The 19856-nt window shown below is 41.7% G+C and overlaps 1 protein-coding gene across 6 annotated transcripts in view; it reads left to right on the top strand.

The window, feature by feature from the left end:
- The first annotated feature begins 40 nt into the window (after positions 1-40).
- Positions 41-19856, top strand: part of N4BP2 (NEDD4 binding protein 2) — a 44033-nt gene continuing 24217 nt past the window's right edge. The window contains exons 1-7 of one of the 6 annotated variants that reach the window (XM_055796974.1): positions 42-816; positions 7498-7612; positions 7911-8083; positions 12329-12384; positions 13665-14003; positions 16687-17917; positions 18756-18880. In XM_055796974.1, coding sequence (XP_055652949.1) covers positions 13787-14003; positions 16687-17917; positions 18756-18880 — 1573 coding nt within the window. In that variant the 5' untranslated portion in view covers positions 42-816; positions 7498-7612; positions 7911-8083; positions 12329-12384; positions 13665-13786. Of the gene's footprint in view, positions 817-3545; positions 5259-7497; positions 7613-7910; positions 8084-12328; positions 12385-13664; positions 14004-16686; positions 17918-18755; positions 18881-19856 lie in introns of those variants that run through there. The other 5 variants (XM_055796976.1, XM_055796973.1, XM_005243194.4 and 2 more) reach the window with 5 other exon arrangements.

The raw sequence follows: 19856 nt of genomic DNA, 5'->3' as shown, positions 1-19856 counted from the left end.
CCTCTCTTCTGCTGCGAGTTAGAAATTGCTTAGTAAAACCGGGCAGCCGCACACGAAATGAGACATTTGTCCTTTTTGTTACAAGTTTGAAACCTGTCACTTGGCTTTTCTTGGCCTCCGCCATGGGCAGTTGTTTGCTGAACTCGCCGACGCCCTGTCACCACCGATATGCCCCCTACAGGCAGGCTCTGCCGTGCCACCCGGGGCTTCCCGTACCGGCAGAGCAGTCGCCCTTCCCGAAGGTGAACGCGCGGAGCTGTACCGGCAGTCAGCTTGTACCGGTAAACACTGGGACAGGCGGCGAGGGCCGTCCCCCGGGGAGCTGAGCTGCCCTCAGCCGGCCCTCGGCTGGTGGGAGGCGGCAGCCCCCGCCCCTGCCCCGCTCCCGCGTTTCCTCTCCCTTTCCTTCCGAAGCGGCCCCTTTGCCGGGGGGCCGGGCCCGGCGATACCCCGCAGGAGGCCTGAGGCAGAGCCCCGCCAGCAGTTCCCGCCCTCCCGCCTCAGCCGCGCGGGACACCCGAGGCGGGGAGCGGCCGCTGCCTCCGCCCCCCGCAGGCCCGGTCCCCGCGGCGGCGGCGGCGGTGCAGCCGGGCGAGGCGCGCAGAGGCGGGAGCGGCCAGGGCGGCGCTGTGGGCCCCGGCCGTGTGGGGGGCGGCGCGGCGCGGAGCCTCCTCCCGGGCTGTCCTTCCCCGGCCGGACGGAGAGCGGCACTGTGTCGCCGCAGCGCGCGCTCCCCCGGAGCCTCCCCCGCCGCCGCGCAGCTCTCCAGACCCTGCGTCCGCCGGCGGCGGAAGCGAGCGAGCCGAGCGGCGGGAGGTAAAGGCCGGCGGGGTCTGGCGCGGAGCGGCGGGACCAGGGAGGAGTCTCGCCCTCCCCCTGCTCCCGATAGGGCGCGGGGCCCGGCGCTGTTCGCCGCGGCCTCCGCCATCTCGGGGGCGGGGAGGCAGCCGGCTCCCCCGGCGGCTGCGGGCAGCCTTCCCGCGCTGGTGGCTGCGCGGAGGCACCCCTGGATGCGTACCCGCGTCGCGGCGGGCCTGGTGGCGCTGAGGGGCCCGTCCTTAAGCGTCACTGTAGAGGAGTTGCCAGCGGGTGGGAGGGGAGGCAGCGGGGCGGGTGCTGCGCGGCGGGGCCCGCCCGCCAGCCGGGGGCTCGCCGCGGGTGTTGGGCCCCCGCTAGCAGCCGCCCTGCGCGGGGAAGGGGCCGGGGCAGCCTCCTCGCTGGCGGCCCGTGGGTCCCTGCGCCGCCGGACTGAGGCCGCCGCTCGGGACTGCCCTGCGCAGGGGCCTTCCTGTGGGCCCACGGCTGGAGCAGCCTGGGAGGGCCGCGGCCCGGCCTGCCCTGCCCCGCCGGCAGCCGCGGCCTGTGCGGCGGCACCGGCTGCTGGAGGCGAGGTCGGGGCTGGCGGGTCGGTGGGAATGCCTCGCCCGTTTGTCCCCAGCAAGTGATGTGGAGCGGCCGTCAGCCTTAAAAGCATCTCGCGAAGCTCCGCGATATAAGTTCACTCCGTGCAAAAAGAAATGAAAAAAATGTTTGTACTTTTAAGGGGTTCGTTTTGAACAGTTGTGAACTTGCTGAAACATGTTTATGGTGTGGTTATTTGTGTCCGTAGGGTAGTATTGACACGTGCTTTGGACACGATCTGGAGTTCTGCTGATCAGGTGCCATAAGGTCACTGGGACCTAAGAGGAGGCTGACTTCAAAGGAGTCACTTCCCCATATTTATTATTACTTCTCTTAACTCTTGTTCTAAATGACTAAGAACAGTTCGATTCTTAAGAGACACTTAAAACGTTTTTATACAGCATCTTGATAAAGTTTAGCATGCATCTCAGGTCTTTCAGTAGGACCTTGTGAAAAGATGAGAATAATTCATATGGAACTTAAAAAAACTTCCAGAAGTATTTTGGGTATTTGAGGTAAAGAACAGAGAAGATCATCAGGTGGCTTTTCATCCATTTCACCTTCACTGCAATAAAAGCTTTAGCTAATACATCTTGGGATGTGATTGGAGAGCCAAAGGTTGAGATGAACCTGAAGCAAATTACAGAAATGCAGAAAAATTGAAGTATGGTATACATTTGTAAGCATGAGAGTTTTATCCCTGATTTAGCTGGGTAGAGTCACCACGGCAAGGGCAGGGCTTGCTTGTCGTGTGTTTGCAGCACTTTGCAGCTGCATTAGTTTCTGTTCCTATGGATTATGTGAAGAGCTTGTGAAGGAAGTTCAACAGCATCAAAGCACACCTTAGAAATCCTTTAATTTATTAAGCCTATAATTTAATTCCTTGTCGGCTTTCCCCTGTTGAGCTTTTGTTTTGGTTTTAACTGTGGAGTTGTATTTTTTTTTGGTGGTCTTGTTTACTTTTTTCTTTTTTTTCTTTCTTTTTTTTTTTTTTTTTAAAGAACTCTTTCCTGTCTTTTATTGATATTAAGGCATTTCAGCAGGGGAAGGCACTGATGTAGAGGGAAGTAAGGATCTGTGTGTTAAGGAATGTGAAAGTGCAGTAGTACCTGATAAAACTGTTAGCCTAGACATGGTATTAGGAAACATCCCTGGTATGCTTACAGCTGTACAGCTGTTTCACTTTAGTGATATAGATGGATTGTCACATAAAAGAGCATTATGTTGTCTTGAATTAGTGTATAAATATGCTGTAATAGGGACTTCGGAGGGTTCTAGTTCCAAGGTGTTGTGTGGTCTCTTGTCTTTCACTCCTACCTGTGTACTGATCTGTAGTATATGCTAAATGGCCAGTGTAATTGGTCTAATTATTATTTTAAACAGAGTTCTGATGCATGTGAATTCAGCTCTGGTAAAAGTTTCTGAATTTTTAGTCCTTGAGTTTTAGGAAGTTGTTGCCTTTGTTTTTCTTATAGAGGCTCTGCTACTATAAAAATGTCAATGGGGTGTTAATTAGCTGTCACATTGCCTCTCAGAAAATAAAGTTATACACTGATATTTTCTCCTGAATACAGCCATCATTATGGAAAAGGTTAAGTTTTTCACTCATGATTCCACTGGGTTTTTTAATCTACCAGTGGGTTGGTTTATGTAACTGATCTGTGTTCCATCTCAAAAATTGCCTGTGTTAAATCACCATTTAAAACTATTTAAGTGGACCTTGCTCATGTTTTTTACACTATTAGGAGGTGAAGTCATGTGAACTACCTTCTGAAGGTAAATGACAGGTTTAAGTCTGTGTCAAGTAAGTAATGACAGTCATTTGAAGGCTGTAAGCTTGGAGTACATAGATCAGGATGAGGTCATCCATCTATCTGTGGTTTACCTTAAGCTCAAAATATTTATTATCTTGTTAATAGCTGTGTAATGGCTGTGTGTGCGCTGTGTTCAGCTGGTTTAGTGGCTTCAGCAGTGTAAGTGCACTTGAACATATGAAGTTTGGCCTGGTAGGTCTGTGCAATGTAGTTTCCAGCATAGGCCCTGATATGTGATTCCCTGCCCCCCCACACCCCCCCCCCCATATTTGGGATGTCTACATAAATAAGCTCATTCCTGTCTTGCTTTCTTTATGTAATATGGTTTCTTGCATTCTTTTTAAAATTATAATTGTATAATGCAACTTGAATTGGTGTAAGTTGGTGAAGTGTATTATGTCGTACTGTGTTCCTGTTTGGGAAATTCTGGAGCGGTTCTCATGTTGCTCTTGTATGTGGACAATCAGCAAAGTTCACAAACTGCTTTATGTCTCTTTTCAACCTGACGACTCAGCTTCCTGATGTGGCCACTACTGCTCTGAGCTCACTACTTGATAGATAGCACCATGGTGAAAAATCTGCTTTATGTTCCAGCGCACCTTCAGGTCCGATGCTCTGGTAGTCATGATTTCTCTTCAGTCTCCTGTTCTTGCGAGTGCTTTCTGCAAACCTGAATGCATCTTCATTTTGTTTCTGTATTTGAGCCCATGCTGCAGTTGAAAAGATTCTTGTGCTTCAGCTTTGTTGCAGTGTGCAGCAAACCTTCATTCAGAGTCACAGAACTGAGAACTGTAAGGCTGTTTGGAGCGAAGTGGCAGCTGGGGATCACCAGAGTGCAGCACTGTATATGCATCAGGGACTTGAAGGTCTTAAGCAGACCTTCAGGTAGGAGGAGATTATACTGCTGAAAGCTGGCCAGACAGTGCTGCTTTGAATTGTTCTATCACACACAAGGGAAAGGTGTGCAGCTGAGAAGCCTTTGTTATGTGGAAGCTCCAGAACCAAGATCTGGTAGCATTGCAGCCCAGTCGTGTTAGAGTTGCAGCGTCATCTTTAAGAAAAAAGTAAACCTGTCTTCATTTGCATCAACAGCTAAAGCAAACCAATATTTGGGAAGGTAGCATTTGCATTTATTGCTAGCCCTAACTGCTGCCAGTGCAGAAAACGCTAAATAGGTGTTGTTTTAATGTTCTGCTTTTCTTTCCTCCATAATGCTGCCTGCGTGTGTGTGTCCATGATAATAAGCATCACCTGTGATCTTCAGTAATAGTCCTCTTTTACAGTATCTCATCTTGATGGAACCAGTCCTCACCCTTGCTGCTGTCCTTTTGCTGGCTTTCCAAGAACTCAAATAAATGCTCATCCTTTGGCCAGGTCTCATCTCAGTCACAGAAAAAAACCCACCCCAAAATTCTGAAGAAACAGAAAACAGTAATACAGCAGTATGAAAATTAACCTTGTTAGGACAGTCTTGCTCAGCTTTGTAATGTTTTATTTTCCTTTTTTTTATAAGCCTCGAATATTTTGTGCATTAGACTATATCATAGCTTCTTAGCTAGATATTGCCAGAGTTGCCGTTTATAAAAGATTACAAGCTATTTCCAGCAACTCACAGAGGCACCAAGTCTTGACAGGCACAGCTTTCTTTATGGGTTTTTTTCAGAGTGAGGTATGAAAGTTCATCTGGGGAGTATGTGAAAAGAAATACTGTTGTGCTAAGGAACTGTAATTCTGCAGAGATGTGTTACTTTTATTCACTGCCCTTCAGGCTGACTTTTGGACAGGGTCTCTAGAAACATGGTGTGGGCAAGTCACAGCTCCAGCTGGCAGGAATTCTCTTTTTCTCTTTCCAAATCTCTCTCTCTAGCTGTTTTAGAATGTGGAGTGGGAATACAATCTTAAGCAGTAGTACTGATTGTGGAAGGACCACCATAACCACAAATCTGGTCTTCTTCATTGCAGCCTGTTACATTGCTCTGGGGGCTGGACATAGGTCACAGTGAAGCAGCTGTGTGGAGTCTGCACTGGGGACAGACAGCCCAGGTAGCCTGCGTGTTCTGTTTCCTGGAAGACCTCTCCTCAAAGCTGAGTTTGGCGCGGGCATGGGCATGTGTAACCTTTAGTTCAGCATGCTCAAGTAGGGCTGTGAGCTGTATGCGAGGCTACTAAAGAACGTGGGAGAGAAGCTATAAAAGGATGTGGTATGTCTAAGCTCTCTTAGGGCTGGTAAGACATTTTGCAGATACTCATATTATTTGCTGCAAAAAACCCCAAATACAAGCAACAACCCTCTCTACCTAAACAAGGAAAACAGCTGCTTGTTGATTTTTCTAGCTTGTTGGGCTGTGTGTTTGCACACTCCATAATCCCAGTGCCGCTTACTTTCTTGCTGCGTCCCAAGCTTTGACCTTCAGGACACAGCAAAAGGAAACCGAGTACGAAAGTAGTACTTATCAAGCAGAGCTGGTGCTGGAGAATGCGCTTACTGGTGGCTCCCTACTACTGCCTTTCTGCTTTAATCTTGTGTATGCTGCAGGAGATCTGCCTGTCTGGGAGCTTGTGCTCACCTGAATGGAGGGCCCCTAGCAAGAGCAGCTTCCTGGCTTAAAAGGAAACCTTGTGTTGTGGAGTTTGACAGCTTCTGTCACCTGTAAAACACCACCTGACTGTCACTGCAGGTTGACTTGTGATGTGGCATGTGGAGAAGAGCTTTTGAGTCATTCCTAGCGAATAGGGCTCTGATGTTCCTAAAAGTTTTATTTACTTACTAAGCATCTACTTTGGAGGAGTTTGTGCTGGTTTTGTACTCTTGAACTGTGTGTGTATTTGGACAAAGTTTTTGTTTTGTACTCAAAGCAAGATTTATTTTTTGCAGCTGCTTCAAAAGAATCTGTCTCTGGTCCAGGCCATACACAAGGCTTAAAAATCACAAAAGTGGAAAAAACTCCTGGCAGAACAGATTGCCTAAAGCAAGTGTATTGAGACATATATGTCAGTGACTTGCACTTTGATGGAATTTGATGTGAAAAAGAGGACCTTAGTTAAAATTGTTGAAAAAGCCAAAGCCCTTGGAACAATCAGTGGGAATAGCAGAGTGGATGAAGCAAAAAAGCAGAAAAGCTGCTTGAAATGTTTTTAAAAGCACTTTGTCTCTAGCTGGGTATAGATTTTCACATTAAATAACAGAGCATTTAGGTGGCCTGTTCAGTTGCTGACTGCTGGCAGAAATGGAAAAATGCAAAAGGCTCCCAAACTGTCTCCTTTGCTACTCTTAACGCTTATTGAGAAAAATCTGCTGGAAGCCATTTCCTTTTTTCTTCCCTTTTTTACCTTCTGTTTTTTAGAGAGGGGGCTCAGATGTCCAGAAAGAAAAGCTTCTTGTTTTGTAAATACAGCTAGAGAGTGCAATGATTGGGTCTGTTTGATTTTTTTGGCTGCTTTTTTTCTCTTGTGCTTGTATTTAAATACTTAATTGTTTTGTTCCATTTATGAGACTTCAAAGTGCAAGTGAGCAAATCTGGAAATAACCTTTGTATTTTCGTGTGTGTTAGTAGAGCCTGATTCGGAAAGCAGAAATCTGAGCAGTGGAAGTAATGTAGCATTACAGTGTTATCAGGTACACTTCAGCATTTCTGTTGTGTTCTAGGTTGAATTTATATTCAGAGGTTAAATGTTCTATAAAACTTCTGAATGGCTTTTCAGCCTTTTCTGGTGTGTTTTCTGTGAAGCAACATGGTTGAGAGTGGGGTAGATAGCATTCTCTGCCTGCAATCTGTCCTTTACTTTGTAAATTTGGATTCTCATCTTGAAGTTCTTGCTTACGTGATGTGCTCTGCAGTTTTGATGGCAATTCTTAATGCTTTGGAGCAGTGGAATGAGGTTAGATGAAAAGTAGGAGACTGGTTTCTCAGTCTCTTGTGAGGACTGCTATGAAGTAATTGAGCCATCAACGTGCCATGTTAGGAGTGCTACAGAATATTTGTTCCAAGTTCTTTACCTGATTTAGGTGTGTATGCCCACATATGTATGTGGGTTTGGATTTTTTCCCCCCAGTTTATTTTAACAGGATTCAAAGCACAAGACTGTTTTCAGGAAAGTGAGCTCTAGACTAGTACGTACATTAGAATTAAGTCAGGCTTTGAATAGACCTAACTTCTTTGGTATGTATGCAGTGGATTAGGAGTTAGTAGCCACTTCAGTGAACAGCACTGCAGTTTTTTAGCATCAGTAAGACATTGCAAATTAGTGGTGTAAGTAACATATTCTGATTTTGATGTACCAGGTTTTATTTGCCTAATTCCCCACGTGATGGAACGAATCTTTTCTTGACCAGCATGGATATGTAGACCTTTTCAAGATGGTTAAGAACTGTGGTGAAGAACCAAGTGGGATGACAAGTGAGGAAGCTTACTTTTATTCCTAACTAATTTTGCTGCCATTATGTTATTTCTTTACCTGATGTAAGTCAGCTTTTTTGGATGAGAAATCAGTAGTTGAAATCAAGTAGGTATTCTTATCCTCAGGAAAACTTACATTTGAGCTCAACTTGGCGTGTTGGGTACTTTGTCAGTAAAATGTCAGCTGTACTTAATGTACTAAAACCAATTATGTGTATTACTCGGTGTTAAAACTTGCTTAAAGTTGTGTGGTGTAAAACATCAATTTTAATTTGTGTTCTGATCATTTCTTTGTCAGGAGGGAGCATCCACTTCTGCTGACATCTGATTTGTATGTTTGAAAATATGGTTTCCTGACAGAAGAGTGTGTTGTATTTTTTAACAGCATATCTTTAATAGATGTGCCATCAGTGGTGGTTTCGGAAAGATGAGAAGGCACCCATTGCGGGGCAACTCGGTGAAGCTGAAAATGTAAGTTCTATGCCATTACTATTTTATTTGAATTACAAATACAGGTGCTTTTTTTCCCAGTCTCTCCAGCATGTCAGTATATGTGTGTGTGTGTGTTTTAAAAGCCAGAAGATTCAAATGAACATTATATTCTAAATATTTTATGTAGTTTGAAATTAAAAATATGTTTAAAAATTCCAAACCCCAACCAAAATAAAAAAACCCCAACCCTTAAACCAACCTCTTCTGTATCTATGGCATTAACTTCTTTAAATTGATCAGAGGAATCTGAGAATACATATAAATCAGGCAGCTTTGGTGATATTGGTTGAATGTTACATTGTGTCAAGGCTGGAGACTTCCTTTGTCCTTAAAGAAGGAAAAGAAGTAATGTTTATTAACTTATTTGTCATTTGAACTTGATCACAGTTCAGCCAGGAATTCCTGTGCTGCTGAATGCTTTTAGTAAACCTTGAATTGTAGTTAGAATATGTTTCTGGTCTGTTTGCTTAAAAAATAAGTTCTCATAAGGACTTTGGAAAATTATGTTTACTGCTGATTGTTTCCCAGTGCAGTAGCTCTGATTTGAAGAGCTTTGTTGCTGACCTCAATATCAACTAACTCACTTAAAAAGTTTAGAATATTTCTTCCTTTATTTCTTCCTTTATTCTGTGTTCTGTCTCTTCTTGAATACTACCTGTTTCCTTCTCTTCCTATGCTTGAGTTCATATGTGTAATAGGACTTGCAGTCAGTCCACTCTACTCGAGAATTTTGATGCATCTTGAAAATGCCAAGCTACCATGTGTGGTTTCTAAGAAGACACCCTAGTGTAAAAGATGTAGGAGATGTGACAGGCCTTCATTAGATGTTTATTCAGAAACTGCATATACATTTTCATGTTACGCTGAAAATGAAACAGCAATGGATGTCTCAAGCCTGAGACTTACTGTTTTTCCAGAAATGTTAGAACAGTAAGATGGTGCCTGATACTGTTTTATCTTTGTCTGTTAGCTTTTGGTTTTGTCTGTTCTTGTAAAAATACAACAGTATATAGCAGTTCTTAGAAACCAGGGGGGAGTTTCTAGCTTTGGAAAATAAGATGTTTAGCTGGACAAATTTGATGTAGCTTCAGCATAAACGTGACTTATGCCTTTTAGCTTAATTTTAGAAAATGCATTTGTTTTTTTAGTTCTTCAGAGTTCTAGGATAATTTTTCACAGCAAATTTGCTGATATAACAGTAGTGGTTAGCAATATGATGGCTTATGTATGACAAGTCTATGTTAGCAGCTATTTCCTAACATAAATGAAATCTTATTAAAACCAGCAGATTTAGTTTTGAGGGTCTAGGGGATTTTTTTTTTCCCCTGTGGTTTTTTGTTTGGATCGTTTGTATTTTTTGAATTCTTTAGATTGTGTCATATGAAAGAGTACACTTCGAATTTTTCTAAAGACAACTTACAATTATGTTCAAGTTACATTTAAAGTTACAGTTTGCTTTGCCTGTGTTAGAGCCTGGAGGGGTTTTTTATTTACACTTTTTCCCCTTAATGTTGAGGAGTCTGACCAGGATGACCATTACATTCCTGCTATGTTGGATTAATTTATTCTACGGACAGTTGTATTAATGAAAATAAAATGGAACCTTTTGGAAAGGTGTCTGCAAGGGAATTCCTTTGCAGTAAGTACAGTGATGTAAATTCACTCCATGATTTATGGAAAAATTTTCATGTATATTTTCCTAAGCCTGTAATGCTGCCTCAGTTAGTTTATCACTTTAGGTATAAGAGTTCAAAAGTTGAGGGTGAGTGGGTGGGAACTTGCATATTTTTCCTCATCTGTATAATTGACGGACACTTTGCATTTATTAGAAACATTGGTCATGTTTCTTTCTGCTAGGGAATTATAAACATAGTCTTACAACTAGTTTATGAAACAATTGGTTTTCCTTTCACTGGAAAGGAAAGTTTTGAATATTGTTAGTAAGAAGCTGGGATTGAAACTTGAGGTCTTGGTCCATCCTCTTGCTGTGCCAGGTCGGCCACTTCTCTACACTTCATTGTTCTGTCTGTCAAACAGAAAAGAAAAATGTGTTATATTAGGTTGATTTTGTCAGTGCCTGCCTGTTTCTGTAAAGCCTTCTGTAAAGACTGGCTTGCCTGTAATGGATGCTGATCTCTGCCTGCAGAATGTCTGTGATGCATGTATCCAGCTTCTTAGGGGTAGCAGTACAGAAACAGGCAACATCTGAGGCTCATAATCTATCAGGAATAAAGTCTGGTCAGCTAGAAAGATGATGACATTAAAGTACCCTGATCTGACAAGTCTGCTTTTTCTTTTCTAGGTTGGTAGGGTTTGAAAATTATCTTATTTTGTAGAGAATGCTGGTAGCTTAATATCTCTTTTATTTGTAAGATTGCTTAATTTGGAAGGTAGTTTTCATGCGGGCAGATTTTTGTACATGTGCTTGTATGTGGCAGTTGAATTACATTGGGAGGAGATCCTTAATGTCTGGAGATGTGTATTTCTGAAGAATTATGAGTCAGGAGGTGCTCATGGATTTTGTTTTGCATTGTTTTTAAAGGTGAAGTTGAGACTGCCACAGGAGTATTGTTTTTCATCAGTGCTGAAATGAAACAGCTGTTGGCTCTTAATTGCATGTGTGTCGAACGGCAGTACCCAGAACTCACTAGTGAACCTCCGAGTATATTGCAGCCTCTGGCTAATTGTCTAGAATTCCCTTTCAGTGTGTTCAGCACAGCGCTGCTCTTATAAATCATTATGTTATTACAACTCCATTTTCATCTGGGGGGCGGGGGGAACAACCCTCATCCACAGCAAACTACAGACTGATTAATTTATGTTGTCCAGAGCCAATGAATATAGCTGGTGTGCAGGTCTGGCTAGTCAAAATTATTTCCTCTTTCACAGTAAACTGATTTTCAAAAAGAGAAACTTGAATACCTGAAAAGGCAAGTCCCTAGATAAAATCGCCGGTAAAGTTCAAGGCATGCTCCTAAAAGCAAGTGAAAATTACTCCTTTCAGTTGAGCGTGTCAGTGTTTTCTCTTATGTAATACAGTACAGTTTGCTTTGTATGTGTGCAGGCATCTATTTTTGTATACTTCCATTGTGCTTGGTAATATCAACGGAAGATACCGCCCAGGAATCTGTCCTGGAGTTTCATTGAAAATATTGTGATAGATAAAGGAGATTCTGTGAAAATATCTGTCTACAACACTGGCCATAGTAAATACCTTGTTTAAATGAAATCCTGGGCAATGCTGACCTATGTTTTTGGTAGGTTTAACAGTTTCTACAATTTTACTAAAGCTTTAGTTGGAAAGATGGAACAAAATGTGGATCTGTGCATTGCCGTAGCACACATGGATGTAGCAGGAGTCACCAAGGTTTTGACCTGTGTGTAAGTTCTGAGGTGACTGATGTCTTTTTCTCTTCTGCCTTCTTTTTCCTTTTGTGATTAATTGCAACAAGCAGTTTAGGCCTCAATAATCCTGAAGCAATGTACTGTAAATTCACTGACTGAGATTCATGCAGACACACAAGTGTGTGGCTTCACTAGGTCGTTAAAGTATCCTAATATACAGTGGGATACACAGGCTAATGCAGGAAATACTTCACTATAACATATGACCTTCCCAGTGTAAGGCAATTGATTGTTAAAATCACAGCTACAGAGCATGTGTTTTCAGCAGGAGGTCCTTACGGGATTGATTGTTGTAAGAGAGCTGGATTAAAACATTGACAACACTTGGAGTGTTCTGCTTAAAGTCTCTTGGTGCTCAGTAATGTCAAGGTGCATGAATACCTTCCTTGCAGGAATTTTTTTTTGTCACTGAATTTGTTTTAGTTGAGGAACAATCGCATTTTTTAGCACTGACACATTGTGTGAAGTGAAGTCTCAACCTTTCTTTTCTGGCTGGAGGATGAATCAATTAGAAATTCAAGTTTGGAAAATGTGACTTGCTATAATTTTTTAAAAATTTTTTTGCTTGAATACTTCTTTTGTGACAGTGAAGAATGGTGTAAGGATGTCTAATCAGAGAGGTGAACCAAAAAAAGTATAATGGAAAAAACAGCTGCAATTGTCCCAGCTCAGCCTAGCTAACTAGCATGTTCCACTGTCATTTCTCCTTTGTTTTTGGAAGTTGACCTCTTCCTTTTCCTGTGTTCTGTTTTCCTTGCACATTTCAGACTTCCTTTACTACTTCATTGTTCAGACTTCTGTCTCATTTGTCTGTTTAAGGTCTATATACATATGGTAGGAACTTCTGGGATCCTGGAATTGTCTGTTCTTCTTAGGTAAATATCTATGACTTGGGAACGTAGCAGTCCACCCTCTTCTAAACGATACTTTTCGTCGTTGCTGGACGAGGTCGCTAGAGAATAATGGAGAAGTGCTGTCTGATCTGGCATCATCATTTTTGTGCCAGTGATACAAGGAGGGAAGAACTAAGTGAACTTGGAAGTGTTGCTGTTGATTTATCTGCACAAGTTGAATTGGTCATCACTGGCAAAATAATCTTTATATAGTATTTTATGACCTACACAGTAACTTTATCGCTACATAGTGACTCTGTGCTGTAATTAACCAGATTCTGAGCGTTAGCAGGGTTTGCTAGTCCTCTGAATTATTATTTGTAAAAATTATAAATTAGTTTATTATGAGCATCACTAGAACACAACAGAGCTTTTGTGTTATTTGATATAAAGAAAAAAGTGAGACCATGCCATACTCTGTGCTTGTACTTCAATTAATAATTACTTTCCTTTTCTATACAAGATTAATGCAGTAATTGCAGTTGTTACAGATTCCATAATGTTTTAACTAGATGTATTCAAAGGCTTTATGGCAGAAGGTGGGGGTGGTGGACAGAAGTCTTTTCCTGTTTAATGGTGCTTAAAGCTGTAAGGTGTTTTTAACAATTAAAAAAATCCCCACATATGCTGAGGTCGGAACACACTTTCGGAAGTCATGTGGTTCAACTCACCTACTCAAGCAGGGTCACCTGAAACAGGCTGTTCAGAGTCATGTTCAGTCAGGTTTTGAGAATCTGCATGGTTGGAAACTCCACAGCTTCTCTGAGCAACCTGTGCCAGTGTTTGAATGTTGAAGAACCCCAGCTGTTTATTCTTGAAAAAAATCATGGGGGTGGGAAAGTCATGAAGAACTTCTGGAAGATTTGGAGATGTCTATTTTCCAGTACTTATATAAGAGGAGAAAGAAATCTGAATTTTAAAAATATAAGTGTTCCATAATGTTAACTGGTCATCAGTAGGTGTTAGCAGAGGAGTATTTGTGAACTGGCAGCCTTGCATTGATTCCTTTACTTTTCTGGATTTTTCTTTTAAACTCCATTTTATTTGTTCTCTCTTCCAGACACAGATTCAGTATCTAGTTAGTTGGGAAATAAGGCTGCTATTTAGCTCTCAGCCATTTAAAAAGAAGAAAGGCAGCCTTCTAGAAAATGTTTTCCTGGATGCTTATGTATTTTTTTTGATCTTTTTAGCTATCTAAATAGGAGATGTGGAAATGTGACTGTGTATTTTACGAAAATTTCTCTGTTCTCTTTTTTTCCCAGGTCTGCTATTTCTGTTATGTGCAGCCCGGTTACAAGAGGGTTTTTGTGATTTCTGAGCTTGGTGGTCTCAGCCTCATGTCAACAAACTCAAACAAAAAGCAAGCTGATTTTTAGAAAACAAAATGCCACGGAAAAGGAAAACTGGTGGAAGTCCTTCTCGGAAGATTGGCAGTTCTGACAGAACTGCTGTTGCTGTATCCCAAGGGGACTCTAGCCACTCAGTGTCACAAGCAGTGCATAGTGTCAATAAGGAAGAGCTCTTCAACAGCATGTCGGAAATGTTTTCTGACCTAGATCCCAGTGTGGTTTATATGGTTCTGTCTGAATGTGATTTTAAAGGTAAATAAGGTACAGTTGGCATTACAGTTGTGTTCCATGCGCAGACAGCTTTTAACTAGGGTGACTCCAGAAAAGTTGGTGTGGGTGTTGCAAGCATATTTGTGAGTTGAGCTTTTAATGAGTAGGTGAGTCATAATATTTTGAAATTTTATAGCTCTTTCCATGCAAGATTCTTCAGGTTTGACAGTGTTTTGGTGAGGCTGGTAATTTGCAGTAGCACTGTGCTCCATAAATGGAGGTACAGTTTAAGTGGCTTATTCAGTGACACAGAGCAGGCAGCGGTAGAGTTGTGAGAATCTTTTTTTTGTGATTAGTGTCTGTATCTCCTAGATGTGTTAACTGTTCTGCAGGAGGGGTATTTTATGTTCTAGATCACAATTTTTTAAGATAATGGACACTGGTCCTGGCAAAATTTGCTTTTCACAGAATTACAGCATAGTCAGGGTTGGAAGGGACCTCTGGAGATCATCTAGTCCAGCCCCCTGCTAAAGCACATTCTCCTAAAGCAGGTTGCACAGTTGCATCCAGGTGGGTTTTGGATGTCTCCAGAGAAGGAGACTCCACACCTTCTCTGGGCAGCCTGTTCCAGTGTTCTGTCACCTTCAAAGTAAAGAAGTTCTTCCTCTACTCAGATGGAACTTCTGTTGCTGCAGTTTGTGCCCATTGCCCCTGGGCACCACTGAAAAGAGCCTGGCCCCATCATCCTGACATTCACCCTTAAGATATTTGTATGCACTGGTAAGATCCCCTCTCAGTCTTCCCTTCTCTAAACTACACAGGCCCAGCAGTCTCAGCCTTTCCTCACCAGGGAGATGTTCCAGTCCCCTGATCATCTTCATAGTCTTCTGCTGGACCCTCTCCAGCCATTCCCTGTCTCTGTTGGACTGGGGAGCTGAGAACTGGATACAGCACTCCAGGTGTGGCCTCACCAGGGCAGAGCAGAGGGGCAGAATCACCTCCCTCGACCTGCTGGCCATGCTCCTCCTAATGCCCCCCAGGACCCCACTGGCCTCCTTGGCCACCAGGGCACACTGCTGGCTCATGGGCAACTTGCTGTCCCCCAGAACTCCCAGGTCCTTCTCTGCAGAACTGCCTTCCAGCAGGTCAATCCCTAGCCTGTACTGGCACATGGGGTTATTCCTTCCTAGATGAAGGACCTTACACTCGCCCCTGTTGAACTTCATTAGGCTCCTCTCTACCCTGCCCAGGTCTCGCTGAATGGCAGTGCAGCCTTCTGGTGTATCAATAATACGTATCAGTAATTCCTTAAATACTTGAGTTGAGCTTTTGTTTTACTTTCTGTTTTGCTCTGTAATCTTGTCATCTCCACTGAGGATTAGTTTTTGTAGGATAAATTGTGTTTGTCATGTTGAATTCTCTGTAGCCTTGCTAGGACTATGTTTCTTCCCCTGTATTCTGCCAAACTACCTATCTACCTCTCCTGGTGGACTGTTCTCATGTCTGTGCCCGGTCCTTCCTATGCTTTTGTAGTTTTAAAGTTCTGTATATAAGTTCATTTGCTTGTAATAAAAGTAATGGATGAGATGCTGGATAGAAACATCCGAGGAGTTATTTAGCAGGGGAATAAGTCACATATAGAGCATTTTAATCAATCTGTGTTTATATGATCAGGTGTAATTAGCTGAGATTTTTCTAAGAATGTTTGCAAAGAGGGCAGAGTTTGGCATTTTTTTAATATGTATGAAAGCTAGGTAGCCATTAAAAGGACTGCTGTTATTGCCGTTTTTACCTTAAATTGTATGGAGTTTATAATGTAATAGCTCTCATGTTTCTGTGATTGTTGTTCCTTTTAAAATTGAAATTGATGGAATTGCTGATTCGTGCTTTGAACTCAATAAGATTTATATTTATCAAAGTAACAGATTTATGTAGAAGGTTACTGGAGAATTCAGTAAACACACTGAGTTCATTATTATGTACTATTAACAGTAGTTTAAAATTTGAAAGATTAGCATCTTTTCATATGAGTAGTAATAAATTGCTGTCATATAGCAGGGAAGATGGAAGGACAAGGAAGATTTTATTTAACATGTGCAGAAAGAATTGGACTTAGGCTTCCTGCTACACTGTCTTTTAGGAAAACAGAAGCTTAGTTTTAGGCCTCAGATGGTACTTGTGCCAAGTCTTCATTTTGTTCATGTTGATCGCAGGCAACCTATACTCCATTTAGTGGCTTTACAAAGAATTAATACAGATACTGCATTTTTCTGGCTATATTAGATACGACATTTTCAATTGGACCTAGCCATAATGCATGTATTTTGCATACTTTTATCTCTTTAGTCCTCAGTAGCAGACTTTTTCAGTTCATTTTACACTATTTCACCTATATGAGATTGGTTAGAAATAAGTATCCATTTAAACACCCAGTTCTGGTATTTTTTCCAGTTATATGTAATAATTTTTAGACACTTGTTTCCTTAGTAATTTTTATGCTTATTAGGTTATTATTTTGCAATATGTTTGTATTGAGTTCTGCCTTTACTTCTGATGAGAAACAGATCAAAGGAGTTGCAGGTGCGTTAAAAGATGAATTGGTGAACTGTCTTTTGGTTGTTTCGCTAGTTGTGATGTAAACGCATTTTTTTTTACATTAACGAGTATTTATCAGCTTGTGTTTGTTCAGTTGTCCATGCTTTATTCTTTTTACCTTATTCAACAGTAGAAAACGCTATGGATTATCTGCTAGAGCTGTCCACTCATGCCAAAGGAGTAGCATCTTCAAAAACCTTGGGTTTTGATTCAGTAGCATCATCGCTAGCTCTCGTTAATCAGCAAAGATCTGTTGGAAATGAAACAATGGGGGAAAGTACTGGAGAACAAAATAATTCTGAAGAAGCAATAGAAAAGGTCCTGTCACCTGATGTGCAGCTGACTGAAGAACTGGATTCCTTAATAGAAAATGCCTTTCAGAGATACAGCTCGAGTGATGAATTGCCTAATCCTACAAATGACCAAATAGTACATAAGCACTCTGTGGAACACGATGGCTTTAATCAATTTCCTGAGTGGGAAAAATCTGATTCAGGTTGCAATGCCCTACTTTTTCCACAGCAAACAGGGACAAATAATGAGGTTTCAGAAAACTTCTGCTGCTCTCAGCCACCAGTGAGTCAGCTGAGTGTCCAGACAAGCTCACCAGCTGCATCAGACACTTCTGCACAGATCTTGGAAGATTCTGATTTTTCAGAAATACAAGTTCAGCATGGTGTAGCTTCAAAAGTCTATAAACAATTGAATGGAGAAGTATCATATGGAAGTCCTGATCAGACACAAGATACTGTTTTGGATCAAAAAAGTGTGACTGCTGCTTCTGGTCAGTCTTCACAAAAACCTCTGGAACTGGGAGTAACTGCCACTGGAAATCCTAATTCAGGGTGCATGGAACAGCATGAAGTGATAGTGACTGCTTTTAACAGTCACCAGAGCAGTTCTCCACCGGAGGTGTATGTCTCTCCTGAAACATCCAGTTTCAAAACATCAAAACCTTCAGATTTTCAGCAAACTCAGCAGGGTTGTAACTTAAATTTTTCTACACTGTCATGTCAGCCTCAACAACACTGGAATCTCATGGCTCCTGTGTTTTATCCATCCAGTGGAAGTCACAGTTTTGTAACTCCTGTGGCTGTCAGTCCAGGGCAGTGGAGACGTGTTTCAGACTATAGGACATTGGAAAGAGGACTTTGTTTTTCCTCTCCAGTGGTTTCAAATGCCTGGGATAGCAACCCTTCTCTGAAGGTATGGGGAAATCAAGATAGAAACTCAAAATTGAACCTCTTGCAAGCACAGCAGCCACCTGTTTGTCACATGATGAGAAAAAAGATGCACCTTATAGGTCAAGTACTTGTTCTTCTCAGAGGTGTTCCAGGATCAGGAAAATCATATTTGGCAAGGTAGAACATCTATATTGTGAGCTTCTAAAAGAAATTGCTTAATTGTGTAAAGGATTTAGTGCAGGCAGAGGCAATTTTCTGACATGTGTAAATAGTTGTGCTTACACCCTAATTACCAGCTATGTGGTACATGCAGCATGATGAGTAACAATAATTGCAGAGGCCTGAGTTGCTTGCACCTCTTCGACCTCTAGTGGAAATTGAAATAGGAGGGGTTAGCTTTAACTTCTGTTCCTGACTGAAGGGGTTTATGTCAGCAGAGGATCACTGCAGTAGTATTAGGTGTGCTGTGTTCTTCCAGTCCCTGCTCATTTTGGGTGTTTCCTTCCAACGGAGTGGGTAGAGCTATGTCAGTTACTTTGTAGGCAGAAATTCCCCTTCTACTGTTGGAATTCTTTTGTGTAAGTAGTACACATGGAGTGGCTTGGGTTGAGTTTTTGGTTTCTTTTCCAACTCTCCAAAAGCCTAGATTGAACATAGACTCCTTTGACTGGCACTTGAAATATTTGGTGCAGTTAAGACCGTATGTGTATTTGTCAGTGTGAAAGTATGTCACTAGATGTAGATGGAGAAATACCTCCCTTGTTCTGAAATGAGACTTGTAGGGAACTTCTGTCAGCTCTTTCCCCTAGATATCCTCAGCCTTTGGAAAAGGAGGGAAATTACTATAGATCATCTTTCCCTGGAGGGTGATATTTTTTCCTTTACCTAAATTTTCTGCTTCCATTCCAAATAGTCATGGTTTTGTGCCAGAGTCTAAATGCATTTTTGTATGGTAGCAGGTATCAGGGCTGGGGAGAATGGGCGAAAAAACTATGTACTTCTTGATCTTTCACAGAGCGTTGCTTGAGGATAACCCAGGCGGAATCATTCTTAGTACTGATGATTACTTCTATAAACATGGACAATACCATTATGATCCTGATTGCTTAGGGGAAGCGCATGACTGGAACAGGAAGCGAGGTGAGAAATAAATAAGGGATTAGCTTGCTTATTTACAGTTCAATGCTTGTGTGCTGTTTAAAAGGCTGCCTGTCTTGTAATGCCTGTGTCACAGGACAAGCATTTATCCCATCATAGAAGTATTTTTTAATACATGTGTGTAAAAAGAGTATGAGCACAAACTCAGAAGTCATCTGTCCATTGTGTATTTTGCAATTAAAAATCCCAGTGTCCTTGTCTTCAGATTTTGTCATGGTATGTATTTTGGGTTGTGTCCCATTTCTGGAGTGGTAATCTATACCATCTCCCAGAAATTTTTCTTTTGAGATGAGCCATTATATATGCATATGTGATAAGTAACAAGGATGTTGATACAAATAATACTTACACAGATATTTTCCTGCTCTTGGTTATTTTTTTTTCTCTTGAGCACTAAATTGTTGGCAAATTTAAAACAAAATTATAGGAGGAAAACAATAATATTTTTTTTCCCTTTCCATAATCGGTGTATTTTTTGATAGTGACTTCTGTTAAGCTCACCATAGCACAACTTTTTTTTTTAAGCTTTTAGTTGCTGAATTTGAACCATGATCACTTTTCTACTGTCAAATTTTGAACCAGTGGAGAAATGTGTTAATAACAAATGTGTGATTCAACAATAACTTTGATTGTTCAGATGCATTGTAACATATCTACAGAAACATGGTGCTGCATCTCAAAGCTAGTGATTCTAAACTTTTCATTACTGTGTATTTAAATTACAATAATTATTTTGATTTTTCATATTTTATGCAGTTTACAGAGTGGACTAATCTTAAGACTGTTATAAAGCCAAGAATTTTGTATGCAACAAAGAAGTCCACTTTAAGGTGATCATGTAGCTTTTTTTTTTGTAGTTTAATTTACTGATTGATTAGTCATCTTGGTGCATTTTACATTTGCATTTTCATTCCTTGACTATCATACATACGTTAATTCAAAAGAATTAATGCCATAT

The sequence above is a fragment of the Falco peregrinus genome, chromosome 2 (genome assembly GCF_023634155.1).
Source record: "Falco peregrinus isolate bFalPer1 chromosome 2, bFalPer1.pri, whole genome shotgun sequence".
Lineage (NCBI taxonomy): Eukaryota > Metazoa > Chordata > Aves > Falconiformes > Falconidae > Falco > Falco peregrinus.
Note: the sequence above shows the minus strand (reverse complement) of the source record. Positions and strands in the feature narration are given on the sequence as shown.